This window comes from Moschus berezovskii, chromosome 14 (assembly GCF_049115385.1).
Source record: "Moschus berezovskii isolate FMDL1 chromosome 14, NW_MosBer_1.0, whole genome shotgun sequence".
NCBI classification, from domain to species: Eukaryota; Metazoa; Chordata; class Mammalia; order Artiodactyla; family Moschidae; genus Moschus; species Moschus berezovskii.
The window spans coordinates 68468509-68485564 of record NC_142473.1 but is presented as its reverse complement, the minus strand read 5'-3'; the positions used below and the strand labels follow the sequence as shown (position 1 = coordinate 68485564).

Here is a 17056-nt window from a genome sequence, read left to right as displayed (position 1 = left end):
ATAGGAATGGTAAATTTAAGGAGGGCTCAACTGCTCCGACAGAGAAAGCCTGATTCAAACTTTTGGGGAATTTTAAAGTCGAAAGGATGGAGAATGCACGCCACTGGTCACCAACCTAGTAATGGACAGCATGATGAAAACTGATGGCAATAAGAACGCAGAAATAGAAAACAGCTTCTTTAGAGGGAGATTCCATTTCACTGTGCTCTATCAATTCAATATAGAATATGTTAATATTACTATGAGATGGTATAGTTTTCTTCTTGAGTCATTAAGTCAGGTTTTTAGTTATGAAGAAATGAGACTTTCACGGGTCAGTGTGTATACACACAAACACCCCACAGGTGAAATGTGAAAAGCAGATGCAGGAGGAAGGCATTCTGCCTGGTGAGACAGTCTTTGTGGGCTTCTGCGCTGGATGTCTGCCCCTTCCCCCACCAGATCCATTTGCTACCCTGCCCTCATCCTGCTCAGTGCCCCCAGAGGCAGAACTCTGTGGGCCACACCAAAGGGCTACTTGTGCCCTGGTGTTAGCTACAGGGAGCTCAGCAGGATGTGGGCAAGAAGAAGAGTGACGTCAGAGAGCTGGTGTTGGGGGCTCCCTCCTGGAGGTGTCACAGCTCTTGCTGGGCACTTCTGGCCCAAGTTTCCCATACCTGTTCCCTCCCCTCACCGCATCAGCCCCAATGTCACAGCCTTGAAAGCTGTACCATCCCCGTGGTCTCCCTGGAGCCTGGGCACACTTCTGCAAAGTCCTTTTCATTGGACTTTCCTCAAATTGCCTTCATTTGAATATGTCCTCTCTTTTTGCCAGGATCTAATACCCAGTCTGTCTAAAACCTTTGTGTGCTCAGACACAAATATCTCTGCAACATTCCTTTTAAAACTTACTTTGAAGAAGACTGTCAAGACTAAGCTTCTTCAAGCTATTTCGAAGTTTTCCCCGTAAGAGCAAGCTTCTTTTAAGTTCTCTAACATAGTGCCTAGAGTCCCATGATTACTGATATAGGAGTCAACATTTCTGGTCAACTCTTGCTTCCTCTCCAGAAGCATTTTTGGAATGTGGTTTAGCCACAAGTATTCACACCACTTTCCCAAGGTACCAAGAAGAAAGGTACTTCCTTCTGAATAATTCAAAAGACCTCACTGTACTGTCACCTAAAAAATAATAACTAAAGTAACTTTGCAATCTTTATCTCTGTTTGGAACATTATATATATATGCTTGTTTCTTTTCAGCAAGACTATATCTCACTGGATCCCAAAGAGTTTGCAGTATGGTATCTTAGTACCTACTACACTTGACAAAATAAGTTATACTTTTTTTAATTGAGAACACTTTTATTAAGGAGACTTCACTAACATACAACACTATATTAGTGTAGTACTTTCTGTGGTAAAATACACATTATGTTATACCATTTTAACCATTTAAAGTGTACAGTGGCATTAAGTACATTCACATTCTTGGGCAATCATAACCACTATCCATTTCCAAAACTTTTCCATCATCAGAAACTGAAACTCTATACCTACTAAATAACTCTCCATTTCTTCCTCTTCCTAGTCCCTGAGAACCACCATTCAATTTTTCTGTCTCTATTAATTTGACAAAACTAAACACTTTTCATAAGTGGAATCATACAGTATTTGTCCTTTTGTGATTGGCTTCTTTCATTTAGCATGATGTCAACACCCATGTGGAAGCACGTGTCAGAATTTCCCTCTGTCTTAAAAATGAATAATATTCCCTGGCATAGATATACCACATTTATTTATTCATTCACCTGCAGATGGACACTTAACATTGCTGCCACCTTTTGGGTGCTGTGAATAATGTTATGAACACTGGTGTTCAAACATCTGTTCAAGTCCCTGGTTTACATTCTATGGAGCATATACCCAGAAACAGAATTGCTGGATCATATGGTAATTCTGTGCTTTTTTGAGGGAATGCTAACAACAACAATACTCTTTTCCACAGCAGCTGCACCATTTGACATGCCCAAGAGCAGTACACAAGAGTTCCAATTTCTCCTTACCAACACGTGTTATTCTCTATTTTTTAAAAATAACAGTTATCCTCATAGGTGTGAAGTGGTATTTGGTGGGATTTTTTGCATTTCATGTGCTTATTGGTTACCCGCATATCATCTTTGGAGAAACGTCTTTTCAAGTCTTTTGCCCATTTCTTACTTGCGTTGCTTTGTTTTTTGCTGTTGACATGTAGGAGTTCTTCATGTACTCTAGATATTAACCCCTTATAGATATATTATTTGCAAATATTTTCTTCTATTATGTGGGCTGAGTTTTGATTATGCCTTTTGAGCCACAAAAGTTTTTAATTTTTATGACATCTTACTTATTTTTTCTTTTGTTATCTGTGCTTTTTGGTGTCACATCAACAAATCACTGCCAAATTCAATGTCATAAAACTTTTTTCCCCGATTTTCTTCTAAGAGTCCTACAGTTTTAGTAGCTCCTACACTTATTTAACTTCTATGCAGAGTACATCATGAGGAACGCTGGGCTGGAAGAAGCACAAGCTGGAATCAAGATTGCTGGGAGAAATATCAATAACCTCAGATATGCAGATGACACTACCCTTATGGCAGAAAGTGAAGAGGAACTCAAAAGCCTCTTGATGAAAGTGAAAGAGGAGAGTGAAAAGGTTGGCTTGAAGCTCGACATTCAGAAAACAAAGATCATAGCATCTGGTCCCATCACTTCATGGGAAGTAGATGGGGAAACTGTGGAAACAGTGTCAGACTTTATTTTTGGGGGCTCCAAAATCACTGCAGATGCTGATTGCAGCCATGAAATTAAAAGACGCTTGCTCCTTGGAAGGAAAGTTATGACCAACCTTGATAGTATATTAAAAAGCAGAGACATTACTTTGCCAACCAAGGTCCGTCTAGTCAAGGCAATGGTTTTTCCCGTGGTCATGTATGGATGTGAGAATTGGACTGTGAAGAAAGCTGATCACCGAAGAATCGATGCTTTTGAACTGTGGTGTTGGAGAAGACTCTTGAGAGTCCCTTATACTGCAAGGAGATCCAACCAGTCCATTCTAAAGGAGATCAATCCTGGATGTTCATTGGAGGGACTGATGCTAAAGCTGAAACTGCAATACTTTGGTCACCTCATGCGACGAGTTGACTCACTGGAAAAGACTCTGATGCTGGGAAAGGTTGGGGGCGGGAGGAGAAGGGGACGACGGAGAATGAGATGGCTGGATGGCATCACCGACTCTGTGGACATGAGTTTGAGTGTACTCCAGGAGTTGGTGATGGACAGGGAGGCCTGGCGTGCTGTGATTCATGGGGTCGCGGAGAGTCGGACACGACTGAGCGACTGAACTGAACTGAACTGAACTGAACATTTAGGTCTTTGATCCATTTTGAGTTAACTTTCGTAAATGGTATTAGGTGAGGATACAACTTCATTCTTCTGCTTGTGGATATCAGCTTTCCTAGTGTTATTGCCTGAAAGCTAAAGGCGAAGGTACTGTGGATATTTAGATTCAGTTTTGCCTGAGGCTAAAGGCAAAGGAGAAAAGGAAAGATATACCCATTTGAATGCAGAGTTTCAAAGAATCTCAAGGAGAGAAAAGAAAGTCTTCCTCAGTGATCAGTGCACAGAAATAGAGGAGTCCAATTTTAGCACACTGAGTGGCCCATCACTTCCCTAGACCTGGGAATGAGCCTTCCCAGCACTGCGGGACACAATGGCCATGAAATGGTGTCACATGGTCAGATATGTGGCTATGAAGGGACCCTGCTGACTGGAAGTTGGTACTTGCCAGCTGCCTCTACAAAGATTACATCATGACCATTGCAAGCTGCTGACCTTCAACACCCCCTGAAAGAAGTTCAGGGTGAAAATCAGGAATGAGGCACTCTGTGCTCTCAAAAAAAAAAAAAAAACTGGCAGAACAGGCCTTCAGATAGTTAGATCTTTTCAGAAAAAGGTTTTATGGGTTCCAATTCTTGCATCTTCTCATACCTAGAAAAACACTGACATCATTAATGGTGAAATCTGCTTTGGCTATTAAAAAAAATTTTTTTTACAATTAAAATCAAAATAGAGTAGCTATAGTTCAGACATCCTGGGAAATAACTATTTCCCAGATATCCTGAAAAATGATATTACGGGTGTGATTTCAGATTAGACGCTGTGACCTAATGTAGAACTTAATGCTCTTGTACTTTGCTTGCTGCTCGTAAAACCAAAGTTACTCCATTTTAAGATAAGGTTGTTTTTGAGTAAAGATTCCTAAAATTGTTTTTGAAAAAAAAAAAGTAAATAAAATAGATGGAAAACCTTGAAAAAAAAAAGAAATAGAGGAAAACAACAGAATGGGAAAGACTACAGATCTCTTCAAGAAAATTAGAGATACCAAGGGAACATTTCATGCAGAGATGGGCACAATAAAGGCCAGAAATGGTATGGACCTAACAGAAGTAGAAGATATTCAGAAATGGCGGCAAGAATACACAGAAGAACTAGACAAAAAAGATCTTCACGACCCAGATAACCACAATGCTGTGATTACTTACCTAAAGCCAAACACGCTGGAATGCTAGTCAAGAGGGCCTTATTATGCCAGCAAGTTTGGAAAACTCAGCAGTGGCCATGGGACTGGAAAAGGTCAGCTTTCATTCCAATCCCAAAGAAGGGCAATGCCAAAGAATGTTCAAACTACCACACAATTGCAGTCATCTCACATGCCAGCAAAGTAATGCTCAAAATTCTCCAAGCCAGGCTTCAACAGTATGTGAACCGTGAACTTCCAGATGTTCAAGCTGGATTTAGAAAAGGTAGAGGAACCAGAGATCAAATAGCCAACAGCTGTTGGGTCATTGAAAAAGCAAGAGAATTACAGAAAAAACATCTACTTCTGCTTCATTGATTACACCAAAGCCTTTGACTGTATGGATCACAACAAACTGAAAAATTCTTAAAGATATGGGAATACTAGACCACTTGATCTGCCTCTTGAGAAATCTGTATGCAGGTCAAGAAGCAACAGTTAGAACCAGACATGGAACAACAGACTGGTTCCAAATCGGGAAAGGAGTACATCAAGGCTGTATATAGTCACCCTGCTTATTTAACTTATATGCAGAGTACATCATGAGAAATACTTGGCTGGATGAAGCACAAGCTGGAATCAAGATTGCCAGGAGAAATATCAATAACCTCAGATACGCAGGTGACACCACCCTTATGGCAGAAAGAGAACTAAAGAACCTCTCAAAAGTGAAAGAGGAGAGTGAAAAAACTGGCTTAAAACTCAACATTCAAAAAACGAAGATCATGGCATTTGGTTCCATCACTTCATGGCAAATAGATAGGGAAACAATGGAAACAGTGACAGACTTTATTTTGTGGGGCCCAAAGTCACTGAAGATGGTGACTGCAGCCATGAAATTAAAAGACGCTTATTCCTCGGCAGAAAAGTTATGACCAACCTAGACAGCATATTAGAAAGCAGAGACATTACTTTGTTGACAAAGGCCCATCTTAGCCAAAGCTGTGGTTTTTCCAGTAGTCATGTACGGATGTGAGAGTTGGACTATAAAGAAAGCTGAGTGCCTCAGAATTGATGCTTTTGAACTGTGGTGTTGGAGAAGACTCTTGATAGTCCCTTGGACTGCAAGGAGATCCAATCAGTCAATCCTAAAGGAAATCAGTTCTGAATATTCATTGGAAGGACTGATGCTGAAGCTGAAACTCCAATACTTTGGCCACCTGATGGGAAGAACTGACTCATTGGAAAAGACCCTGATGCTGGGAAAGATTGAAGTCAGGAGGAGAAGGGGACGACAGAGGATGAGATGGTTGGATGGCATCACCGACTCGGTAGACATGAGTTTGAGCAATTTCTGGGAGTTGGTGATGGACAGGGAGGCCTGGCGTGCTACAGTCCATGGGGTCACAAAGAGTTAGACACAACTGAGCAACTGAACTGAACTGATTGGCTGAAATGACTGCCCTTCCCCCACCTAATGGTCTTGTCAGAAATCATTTGACCATGTATGTATTTATTTCTGGGGTTTCTATTTGATTCTATTGGTCCATATATCTGTCTTTATGCCAGTTTCATCCTGTTTTGAATACAATAGTTCTGCACTAAGTTTTGAAATCAGGAAGTATGAGATCTCCGACTTTGTTTTCCTCTTCAGGATTGTTTTGGCAATTTGAGGTCCCTTGAGATTTCATGTGAATTGTAGGATAGATTTTTCTATTTCTGCAAAAGACATCACTGGAATTTTGATAGGGATTGCATTGAATCTATCAATCATTCTTCGTAGTACTTGACATCATAACAATATTAAGTCTTCCAATTCATAAGCACAGAATGTCTTTCCATTTATGTTTTCTTTACTCATCTTTTTTTTATTGGATGCAAATTACCTTACATTAATATATTGGTTGGTTTTGCCATACATTGACACGAATCCGCCCTGGGTGTACATGTGTTCCCCTTCTTGAACCCCCATATCCTCCCTCCAGGTCATCCCCTTGCACCAGCCCCAAGCATCCTGTATCATGCGTCGAACCTGGACTGGTGATTCGTTTCACATATGATAATATACATGCTACAATGCCATTCTCCCAAATCATCCCACCTTCACCCTCTCCCAGAGCCCCAAAGACTGTTCTATATACCTGTGTCTCTTTTGCAGTCACGTTTACTCATCTTTTTTACAGCTAAGAAAAGTGTAGTCACTCTTGGGGGCTACTTAACAACAGCTTCATAAATAAGAAGAAATCCACAGGCCTGAAACCAAGGTCCTATCACAGTTTCCTCATAGTCATGCCCTGTCCCTTGCAGAGAACACCTTCCCATCACCCCTCTATTCTTAGACTCCTTTGGGTTCTGACATCATCTCTTACTTCCCATTCACTCGTGCCATGATTCATTTCGTTAATTAGACTCATAAAGCTGATGGAATGGAAACCTATTGTTTTCATCCTTAGTATCCAATCTCCCTTCTTCCATGTCAGCAACCACAATCTCTCTTGAGGAAACACCACTTCTCTCCTAGGAGTTCATGTGCTTCGGGTAGAATTGCCCCAGTCAGGTTCCAGGAGTGGGTATCTCAGTCAGGCTTAGTTGACTGGGACATTTCATATCCTCAATCACAGTTACTGGTCCAGAAATGACCACATGATCCAAGAGGGTTCAATGAAAACTAATCCCACGATTTTGACTGGAATGACACCAGAAAAGGCACTGTGGTTCCATGAGACTGTGAGCAATAAAGATGAGACAAACTTGGAGGTGCCAGGAGCCTGAGGATAATGCCAGCCTATAGCAAGGCAAGCCAAGAGATGAGAGAATTTCATGAAGAAATCATGTAAGCACCTGGATCCTGAAGTAAGAAGCTACAAACTTTTCAGTTACATGAGCCAATCACTTCCTCTTCTTACATAAGCCTTGTGAGCTTGTATGCCATCGCTTATAATCAAAAAGTCTTAATTGAGCCTACTATAATCTAGCCCTTAATAGCAATGCTATACAAGTAAAAACTAAGACGTCACTTTTTCAATGACCCTCTGAAAAAAGTAAATATTTACATGGTTTTATTCCACAAAAGATCCAAGGTGCCCCACAAATTATATTTCATACAATAAAAGGGAAATTCATTAATTGCAAAACCAGGTCCTGAAAAAAACAGATTAACAACAACCCTGGGGGATGATTAGCATGTAATGATCTATGCATAACATAGTGGCCTAGAGGGTTATTAAATCTACACAACAGCTTTGGCTCTGGGCTTCCTGTTAGCCAAGGCAAAAAGTGAAAGAGGGTTAATAAAACAATTCACCTAATTATCCATTCATATCAAGAGCTATTGATACATTCAAGAGCATCTAAAATCTATTTAGATGCAATTTTCTAATGGCCTGCTGTAGTCTTTTCCAAGGAATGTTTGTTGCTTACTTTATAAAGCTTCATCTCATGGCCATGAATATCATACAACAACACAAGAGAGGCTTCTTAAGGCCAAGGGCAGCTTATTTATCTTGGTGTCCCTTCCACTGGCTGATAAAAAGAAGCTGCTCTGTAAGTCTGTACATCCTGATTATAATTAGAATATATTCCGCTGCCAAGTGCCAATAAGACACATGTACCTGTGAGGATCACAAACACAATCAGAAAGAAAAAGATCTCCCTCAAAGGAGCTGAGTCACACTCCTTACATAAATCTTATGTCTGTGACATGTTTTTAGATCTTAGTCAAATATGAACCAGATCATAATGAGATACTTCCATATATACTTTGGGTGAATCTAGAAAGGGACAACTGCTCATTCAAATTAAATTGCATGCTTTCCACATCATATTGGCTTTGCTGATAATTCATTTAAGCTAAATGTCAATTTTAAAACCACTGGGTTTAATTGCAAAGGCTTTTAGTTCAGTAAAAACAGAGAGATTGGTTAGTACAATCAGAGAAACTTGGGGGCTGGATGAAAATTATTAAGAAGCATCCGTCTCTAGGGAGATGTTGTCCATAGAAATGTAAAAAGTGGGTCTGAGAAAGACATTTGGTAGCATGTCTACCGCAAATTCAGGAAGTTGAAATACAGTATACCAGTATTGAGACTGCCCTGGGAGAGAAGTCACATGCCTGCTGAAAATTTCATCAAGGATCCCATTTCTATGTTGCATTGATGCTAGCAGAGCATGGTGGATTAGCGTACAGGCTTTGGCTCAAGTCCTAATTCTGGAAGTTTCTTACCATTCTCTCCATTCCTTTTTTCTGTGAAATGCTGATAATAACACCTTAGAAGGATGTCTTGAGTATTATGTAGCAAAGCATTTATAAAACACTTAGCACAGTCCTGGCACATAGTAAGCCCTAAATATAAGATGTGTGTGCTTAAACTAAGGTGATTGTTCCTGTGGATGCCTGGAAAATAAACTGAATTAAAATCACAGAAAAGGAAATCTTAGGTGAATTAGTTATTTAGAAATGACTCACTTTATATGAGACATCTGACATATAGAGTATATTCTAGTACCTTTTAAAAAAAATAAGTTTATTAGAAAGACTTGAAGTTTTACAAGGGAAAATAAACATAAAATCCCAAATCACAGCAGGTACACAGGGGCACACCATCTCTCTTGTATGATCAACCCCAGATATCCTCATCAGTGCCAGGCCTGGCTCAGCTCAGTGACCCCAAAGTGGCACCTTCTCCTGTCGACAGCATATACCCGAAGTACAAAGGCAGCTTTGAAATGGGGGAACCAAAGCACTTCTCGCCAACATTTGGGTTCCGGGTGGCCCCTCTGTCAACTACAGGCTGAAGCACCCTCCCACTTACCTGAATCGTCAGGTTGCTTTTAGTATTCAGAACTTTCCTCTCGGCATCCTGGAAGGCCCTCTGTAGCCTCTGTTCCATGGTCTGAGCAAATTTGCAGGACTGTATGTTGTCGGACTGGCTCACAAACTGTAGCACTAGAATGAGAGTAATAAATCAACGCTCACCAAAGTTCTATGTCTTACTTCCTTGAACTTAATGGAAGTTATAATACAAAATGGCATGATTTTACACCAGAGAAATCAGGCAGATAAGGACAGTCATCGTTTTGGAATGGCTCTTAAAATGATTTATAATATAGAAGAATTAAAAACATGATCGAACCTGAGATTCCCTCCAATGCAAAGAATTTTGTGATTTCAGTTATTGGCATATGGAAACATCTGCTTCAAGACAACAAAATGACTTTAGAGTGACCATGCCTTCTATTTCTTTGGAAGGAAGAAGTCAATTGACCTACATGACTAAGTTGTTTGAGTCTTTCAATTTCAATGGTTCCTCTACTCTTGTGGCTTTCAAACCACAAGATCAGAATTTTTAAAAACATACAACAATTTAAAAAATATCTATTTAGGCTGCCCTGGGTCTTCATTGCCGCGCAAGAGCGTTCTCTAGTTGTGGAAAGCAGGGGCTTTCTCCAGATGCGGTGCGCTTTTGTTGCAGAGCACACAGGCTCAGTAGCTGTGGCACACAGGCTTGGTTGCCTCGTAGCATATGGAATCCTCCCGGGCTAGGGATGGAACCTGTGACCCCTGCATTAGCAAGTTTATTCTTAACCACTGGACCACCAGGGAAGTCCCACCAGGGAGTTTAAAAGAAAGACTCTAAGGCCTAAGCTCAAAGATTATAATTCAAGGGCATCTGGAACATGTTGTTGCAAAGCACAGATTTTATGCTGAGGATACTCAACTCTCCTCATTATCCATTGGTAATATAGGGAAAAAAATACAGTACCTGATGCTCATAAGTACTATATACTCATATAAATTGGGAAGACTTCTGTGAAGCAATATTTCTCATGAATCCAGGTTGGAAAAGTTTAGGCTGCTGTGCAGGGAACTTGGACATTAGATTAGCAAGGCCCATGGAGGTAGGTACACAAGAACTCTAAGAAATGACAGAGCAGCTAGTGAAGGAGTTTTCTTTTTTTCATTTGGCTGCACCAGGCCTTAGTTGTAGCATCTTCGGCTGTGGCATGAGGGATTCAGTTCCCTGACCAGGGATCAAACCTGAACCCCCTGCACTGGGAGTGTGGAGTCTTAACAACAGAACCACCAGGGAAGTTCCAGTGATGGAGTTTTCAAACAGGTGTCCTCCTGGTACCGTGCACAATCTCAGAATGAAGAGGAATCCTTTTCTTCTGAGTTACTTGCCTGTTTTCAGCTGCAAGTAGCCTGCAGGCTGGGGAGTCCACGGGGAGGCAAGGACAGCCACAGATTGCAGGTTTGGGGTGTGCTGCTTCACGTCCGCTGTGACATTGCTGATCCCATAAACACCCAGCGTTTCGATCACTGCGGAAGGCAAGTAGACCAGCCTCCCCTTGGTAGCGTAATAACCAACGGTGATGTTGTGAGAATGTTCCAGAAGGTCCACCTACAAGACAAATGGACCCAAAGAACTTAGTGTTCATTTCCACCATACTTTAAATCTCTCTTGATGTTTCTTAGAACCACCATGGTTACTCAGCGTGGCTGGGGAAGAGGACATTCCCATTCGACAAATATTCTAGCAATCCTATAAGCTGATGGGATTGGCAGGTCTCAAAATATCAGAATACGACAAAATATAATTTGTGTTGAACCTATGAATATAGGGTTAAATGTATATTTAATTCTGAAATAGAATTAAGTCTGTGGGTAGTTTTTTTTTATTCCTTAAGTGCCTCAGGTTAATCCTGTGAGTACCAATTATCACCCAGGAAGGCAGGCAGGAGACAGCAGGCAAAAGAGATTTCCTGGGGCAGGAATGCTGGGAAAAATGGCTGTACCATATTTCTCATCATTTATAAACATTAAAGGGGCTTCCCCAATGGCTCAGTGGGTAGAGAATCCACCTGCAATACAGGAGATGCAGGAGACATGGGTTCAACCCCTGGGTTGGGAAGATCTCCTGGAATAGGAAATGGCAACCCACTCTAGTATTCTTGCCTGAAAAGTCCCTCGGACAGAGAAGCCTGGCGGACTACAGTCCATGAGGTTGCAAAGAGTTGGACATGACTGAGCAACACAGCACAACAACAACATAAACATTAAAAGGCAGAAATAATAGATTAAGTTTGGACCCCTTCCAGATATGGGCCAGGTAGTAAATGAGGTGAATCCCTCTCTTTAGAAGCTGAGAGAAGAACTGTTCAGATTTAACTCCATTCTTGGCTTGTAACTGGTTCACGACCAAGGCAAGGCTGGGCCATGGAGAATTTCTCGTACAGCAAAGGAGTCCTAAGGGATGCTGATGATCTGAGCTCTTTCTTACCCAACTGGAAGATTCTTGAGGCTTTTGACCTTATTCTTATTTTGTTTTGCTTTCCTCATGTTTGATATCAACAGTTCAGGGTGTTTTGAACACCGCCTTTCCTCCCCTTATTCTTCCATCTCTATTAGGACTGTCATGTTTTTTGCCAAAGAAACCAAGATAACTGATTTTGCAGGAGGCTGGGTGTCCTTGGCTTCCTCCACATTGTGTGCTCCTCAGCACCTTGTCACTTGAAGCTGGTGTTCAAGGTGACATTAGGTGGGACAAGAGGTATTTCTGGATGGAACAAGGACTCAGCACCAAACACCACCAAATCACCCAGAAAGAAGGTGACTCCCATTCCAATCCTCCTAATATTAATATCTCAAGAAGCAAGTCTCAGTTTGAGGACAGTTGACTTCTAACACCTCTCTAATCCGTGCTAATCATATTTTTAAACAAACAAAGGGACTCTAGGCCCCAGCCTTAATGCCTCTGTAAGCAGTAATATCTAGTTTGAATTTAATAGGCTGTCTCCACTATTTTCATTTTTATTTTTTAATTTTGGCCATGCCATGCAGCTTGTAGGATCTCAGATCCCTGACCAGGGGTCGAAACTGGGCCATGAAAGTAACAGTGCCAAATCCTAACCACTAGACCGTAAGGAAACTTCCTTATTTCATTTTTATCATTACCTTCTATTTGTGGCAAATGATCCTGACTTCTATTCATGGTGATAATATCAAACATCCTCTTGAAAGAAATATGTTTCAGTGTTTTCTTTAAATTTTCATTGAACTACAGTCAATTCAAAGTGCTGTGTTTCTGCGGTACAGTACAGTGAATGAGTTATACATATCCATAGATCCACTCCTTTCTAGATTCTTTCCCCATATAGGTCATTACAGAGTATTGAATAGAGTTCCCTATACTATACAGTAGGTCTTTATTAGTTATCCATCTTATATAAAGTAGTGCATATATGACAATCCCAAGCTTAAGTGATTTTTTTTAAATAAAAACTGATTTAAAAATAACTGCTGCTGCTAAGTCACTTCAGTCGTGTCCAACTCTGTGTGACCCCATAGACGGCAGCCCACCAGGCTCCCTCGTCCCTGGGATTCTCCAGGCAAGAACACTGGAGTGGGTTGCCATTTCCTTCTCCAATGTGTGAAAGTAAAAAGTGAAAGTGAAGTCACTCAGTCATGTCTGACTCGTAGTGACCCCATGGACTGCAGCCTACCAGGCTCCTCCGTCCATGGGATTTTCTAGGCAAGAGTACTGGAGTGGTTTGCCATTCCCTTCTCCGTTAAAAATAACTACTTCATACTAATTCTCACAGTGGTCTGTGATGATATGCAACAAAGGGCAAAAACTGTGAGGCTAATTTGCAAACAACCGAAGTTTAATGAAAACTGTCTCAGGTAACCACAGGGAAACATTCACATTTTCAACTTTCAAATAAAGTTTCTGGTGCAGAAACCACAGATGCCTCTTGCGGAGAGCACTTCCTCTTCTTCTTTTCAGAATTATACAGAAGAGATTAACACTGATGAATAAACTGTACCCAATCTCCTTCCTAGTCCGTGGTGTGGTGGAGGGGAAGGACCACTAATTTGAATGCAGCTGTGCAGAGCATCAGAGCAGAAAGCTGGAGCAATATTTTTAAGTGATGTAAAGGGCTGTCCACTGACTGTCCATCACGTGTACTGCTTTAAAACCCGGAATCAAATCGAAAGGGAGTAGAGCAAGACTTCCATCACTTGGGTATGCCATCGAAATCAGTTGGTGGTTGTTAAATAGTACTTGGCATGAAAGTGTTTGGAGAGAAAAAAAAAATGCTTACTTCCTTGTCTGTTGCTCTCAATTTAAGCAAAGTTGGACTCAATTTACAAGTCAGAGTAATTTTTAAATGTCCAGAAATAAATCGCCAACTGTTTACAATGGTGAGGAAGATAAAAAAGCAGTGGATGATTTCTACAAAATTACACTGACACAATTAAATACTTTCCCCAAATAACAGGATAATGGGGCAATTTTTATAAAGTACATCCAGGCTTTAAAAAAAACAGCTCCAAAACTAGACACAATTATCCTCAATTTTCTATCTCAGAATTTGACCTCCTTCTCCTGCTGCCACACATTAGCTATTTGCCAAAATGATGAATGATGAAAGATTCTACTTCTGTGGTGGTTATGGTGCCCAGGGAGGACAGAAACAGTGTAAACAGACTCTGAACCCAAAAAGAAGACGTGGCTGGACGAGCCTGGTTACAAGAACAGGGGGCTTACATGAGCCAAGACGTCATTCTGGTGGAACGCCTTCCTCAAGGCCTGTGTGAGCCCTTTGGCTATATTGAGCTTCAAGGTTTCACTGATCTGCATCCTCCTTTGGGTCAGAAAGAGAACTGTGGGGTAGAAGCACAAAATCAGCATAAGGCAGCAGACCTACCTAATTCATGAGCCCTCTGCTTCTCCCCAGCCACCCAGCACCCCCTACAGGTTCTGAGCAAAGCTGGTGGGCACAGGGCCAACTGAAAACCAGATGGTATAATTTCCTAGTTTCCCAATTTTCCCATTTAGCATAGCTGGAGCGGCAGCTCTGTTGGTCCCGCTCACGTCCTAAAGGAAGAAGGCCCAGCCATTTGGGTGGCCCTAGTGGAGAGATGGCTAGTACACAAGTGGCACTTCACTTCTGACCGTCACTGCCTCTAACTCTGAAAGCCAGGCTAAAGCCAATGTGCCTGCCTCTGACTGGTCAGCATGCAAGGAAATTCCTGCAACAGCATCCCCAAGTGCCTCCTTAAGGGCAGGCCCTGCATCCTAAAAGAGCCTAAATCAACCCTGCATCAGGAGGGCAGTCCCCACCCCACAAGCAGGATGGAGACCTGGCATGGGGAAGAGGCATTTGTGATGGAACACGACAGGTGCTCCCTGAAGGGAAGCCTAGGATGTAGTTGGAGGCCCTTGGAGAAGCATCTGGCCCTGACTGGGGTGAGGGGGTGGGGATCAGGGAAGGTTTCCAGGAGGAACTTATGCTTCCATGAAGTCTTGGAGGATGATGGGCGTGAGCTGGGCCAAGGCCAGAGGGACTGCCCTGGCCACTCCTAAGAGAGAGAAGACCGAGTGCAAAGGCACAGGGAACAGAAGAGAATACTTCAGTCTCCAAGTCCAGGCTTGGCCCTGAGGGCAGTGGGAAAGGAAGGGGTTTAAGCAAAGGCACTTTAGAAGGTTCCCTTGACTGCAGACTGGAGAACAGATTGGAGGGGTGGGGGAAGTCTGAAGGCAGACAGAGAAATCTGGCTGCTGTTGCAGAATGTAGGTGAGTGATGTGAGCCAGGGCAGGGCGTGTGGGGGTGGAGGGAAGAGGTATTCAGGAGGCAGAGATCTGGAGGGAGGGGGCAGGGGAAGTAGAAAACCAGATGGTATAATCTCTTGAGAAATTGAAAAAGATACTGTGCTTTCTGCTATGCCTAGCTTCACAATTTCCCACTTTAGAATAGGATGTGTCTCAAGAAATAATTTCATTTAATTCTTTGTGGGGTGAAGAGGAAGGCGGGACATGAGCATTCAACACTGGCATGCTCTTTCAAATAATGTTTCGAATGCTTTTTATAGCAGACACTACCACACTATTAAAAGCATCGAGTGTCTTCTTGGCCCATTTGCCGCAACTCAGAGGTGGGGGCTAAAAAACCAGCATCTACCACCCCGACTTTTTCAAGAAGGTCTCCTTTTTAAGATCAGAAGAAAATTCAGGTGCCAACAGAGAGTACCGCAGCTGTACTTTTAGTATCTGATGGTTGAGAAAACACGTGACAGAGTCCTTCTGAGTTCTGTTGCCCTGCCTATGATCGTGTATTTTACTAATCACAGCATTCACACATGTGAGACATCACTGGAGACATAGCATCATCAAGGTTTGCCTGCAGATATGCTCTACAGGCAAATTTTAGTGTACCATTGGTTTCTCAGACTCCCTAGTGGAACTGGTTTCAGGAGGCCTCTGATACCAGGCTGGACCCCAGCGCTAGATTCTGTATCATATTCTCCACACGATAGAGGAGATTCTTCTCTATCACTTAATAAAGATCAGGACTGCTCAGCCTCAGCACTTTGGATGTTTTGGGCTGGATTATTCTGTTGCCTGGCCATCCTGAGCACTGTAGGAATATTTAGCAGCATCCCTAGTCTCTTAATATGCTAGATGCCTGAAACACCCTCCCTGCCCTCCAAGATGTAGACACTCAAAAACGTCTCCAGACGTGGTGGCAGGGACTGGTTGAGAACCACTGATCTCAAAGAAATCTAAGAATTCTGCTACATCTCTGAGGCCAGGATGCACTTGCAGCTTTCACATCAAATCAGGGCAGTGACCTCTTACCTGTCTTTACCAGGAGCTTACTGGACATCTGACACTCCAGGTTGGACGCCGTCTTGCCAGTTGTGAGCACGGCAGTGGACACAGCGGGAAGAGCAGCATCTGTGTTTTCTGCTGACGAAGGCGGCATCCGGGTGGCCCTCACTGGTGCGGTGATGGACGTCAAGGCTGCTGTGATGGTCAGCGGGCGAGTGGTGGACACCCTGGGCAGGTCCGGGTTGGTGGGGTTCGGGAAGCCCGTGTGCATGGCTTGTGGTTTCCTGGGGAGGTGTGTTGTGGATAACAGGCCAGAGGTAGCGCCCGTGTTCCCTTGCATGGCTGTGTGAGTGCTCATGGTATGTGCTGTTCTTGCAAACATGTAGGTCGGCGTGAACGAGAAGGCTGGATGAGCCGCCCCTGGTGTTGCTTTGGGGCCAGATGCTGCACTGCTCGTGATGTTTTTAGCTAGAGCAGTGGTCCAGCTGCTCTTGGCTAATCCAGAGGCCATGGCCGAAGGGCTGCTGCCGGTGCCCTTAGCGACCAGGGCTGCAGACAGCACCAGTGGACTTGCTTTCCGAAGAAACAACGTGGTCGCTGCTGCTGCTGCTGCTGTTGGTTCTGCCTTGGGCAACACTGAGGAGTCCACTGCAAAGAGAAAAGGCAAAGTCTGTCACTGGCACGGAATGCACACACCACTGGTGGGGATGAATGGGTGTCACTTACGGGTTTGTTGGGATGAGAGGTCTCTGAGCTCTGGAATTTAGGCAAAACGGCTTTAGGTTCACCAAGTCCATTAACCATAATGAGAATGCCACTTAGAGCAAAGCTATGGGTGGAAATAAGGACACTTAAATTCTGAAAACTTTCCAAAAAATCAAGTCGGCCGAAGATCAAGGGCATGACT

At 42.8% G+C, this 17056-nt stretch overlaps 1 protein-coding gene across 2 annotated transcripts in view; it reads right to left on the bottom strand.

Annotated features, from left to right (window-relative positions):
• Nucleotides 1-17056, bottom strand: part of KIAA1549L (KIAA1549 like) — a 315219-nt gene that overhangs the window by 114661 nt on the left and 183502 nt on the right. For both annotated transcript variants that reach the window (XM_088843233.1, XM_088843234.1), the window contains exons 3-6: nucleotides 16177-16797; nucleotides 14085-14200; nucleotides 10715-10934; nucleotides 9345-9478 (exon numbers count right to left, since the gene is read on the bottom strand). In XM_088843233.1, coding sequence (XP_088699359.1) covers nucleotides 9345-9478; nucleotides 10715-10934; nucleotides 14085-14200; nucleotides 16177-16797 — 1091 coding nt within the window. The remainder of the gene's footprint in view (nucleotides 1-9344; nucleotides 9479-10714; nucleotides 10935-14084; nucleotides 14201-16176; nucleotides 16798-17056) is intronic.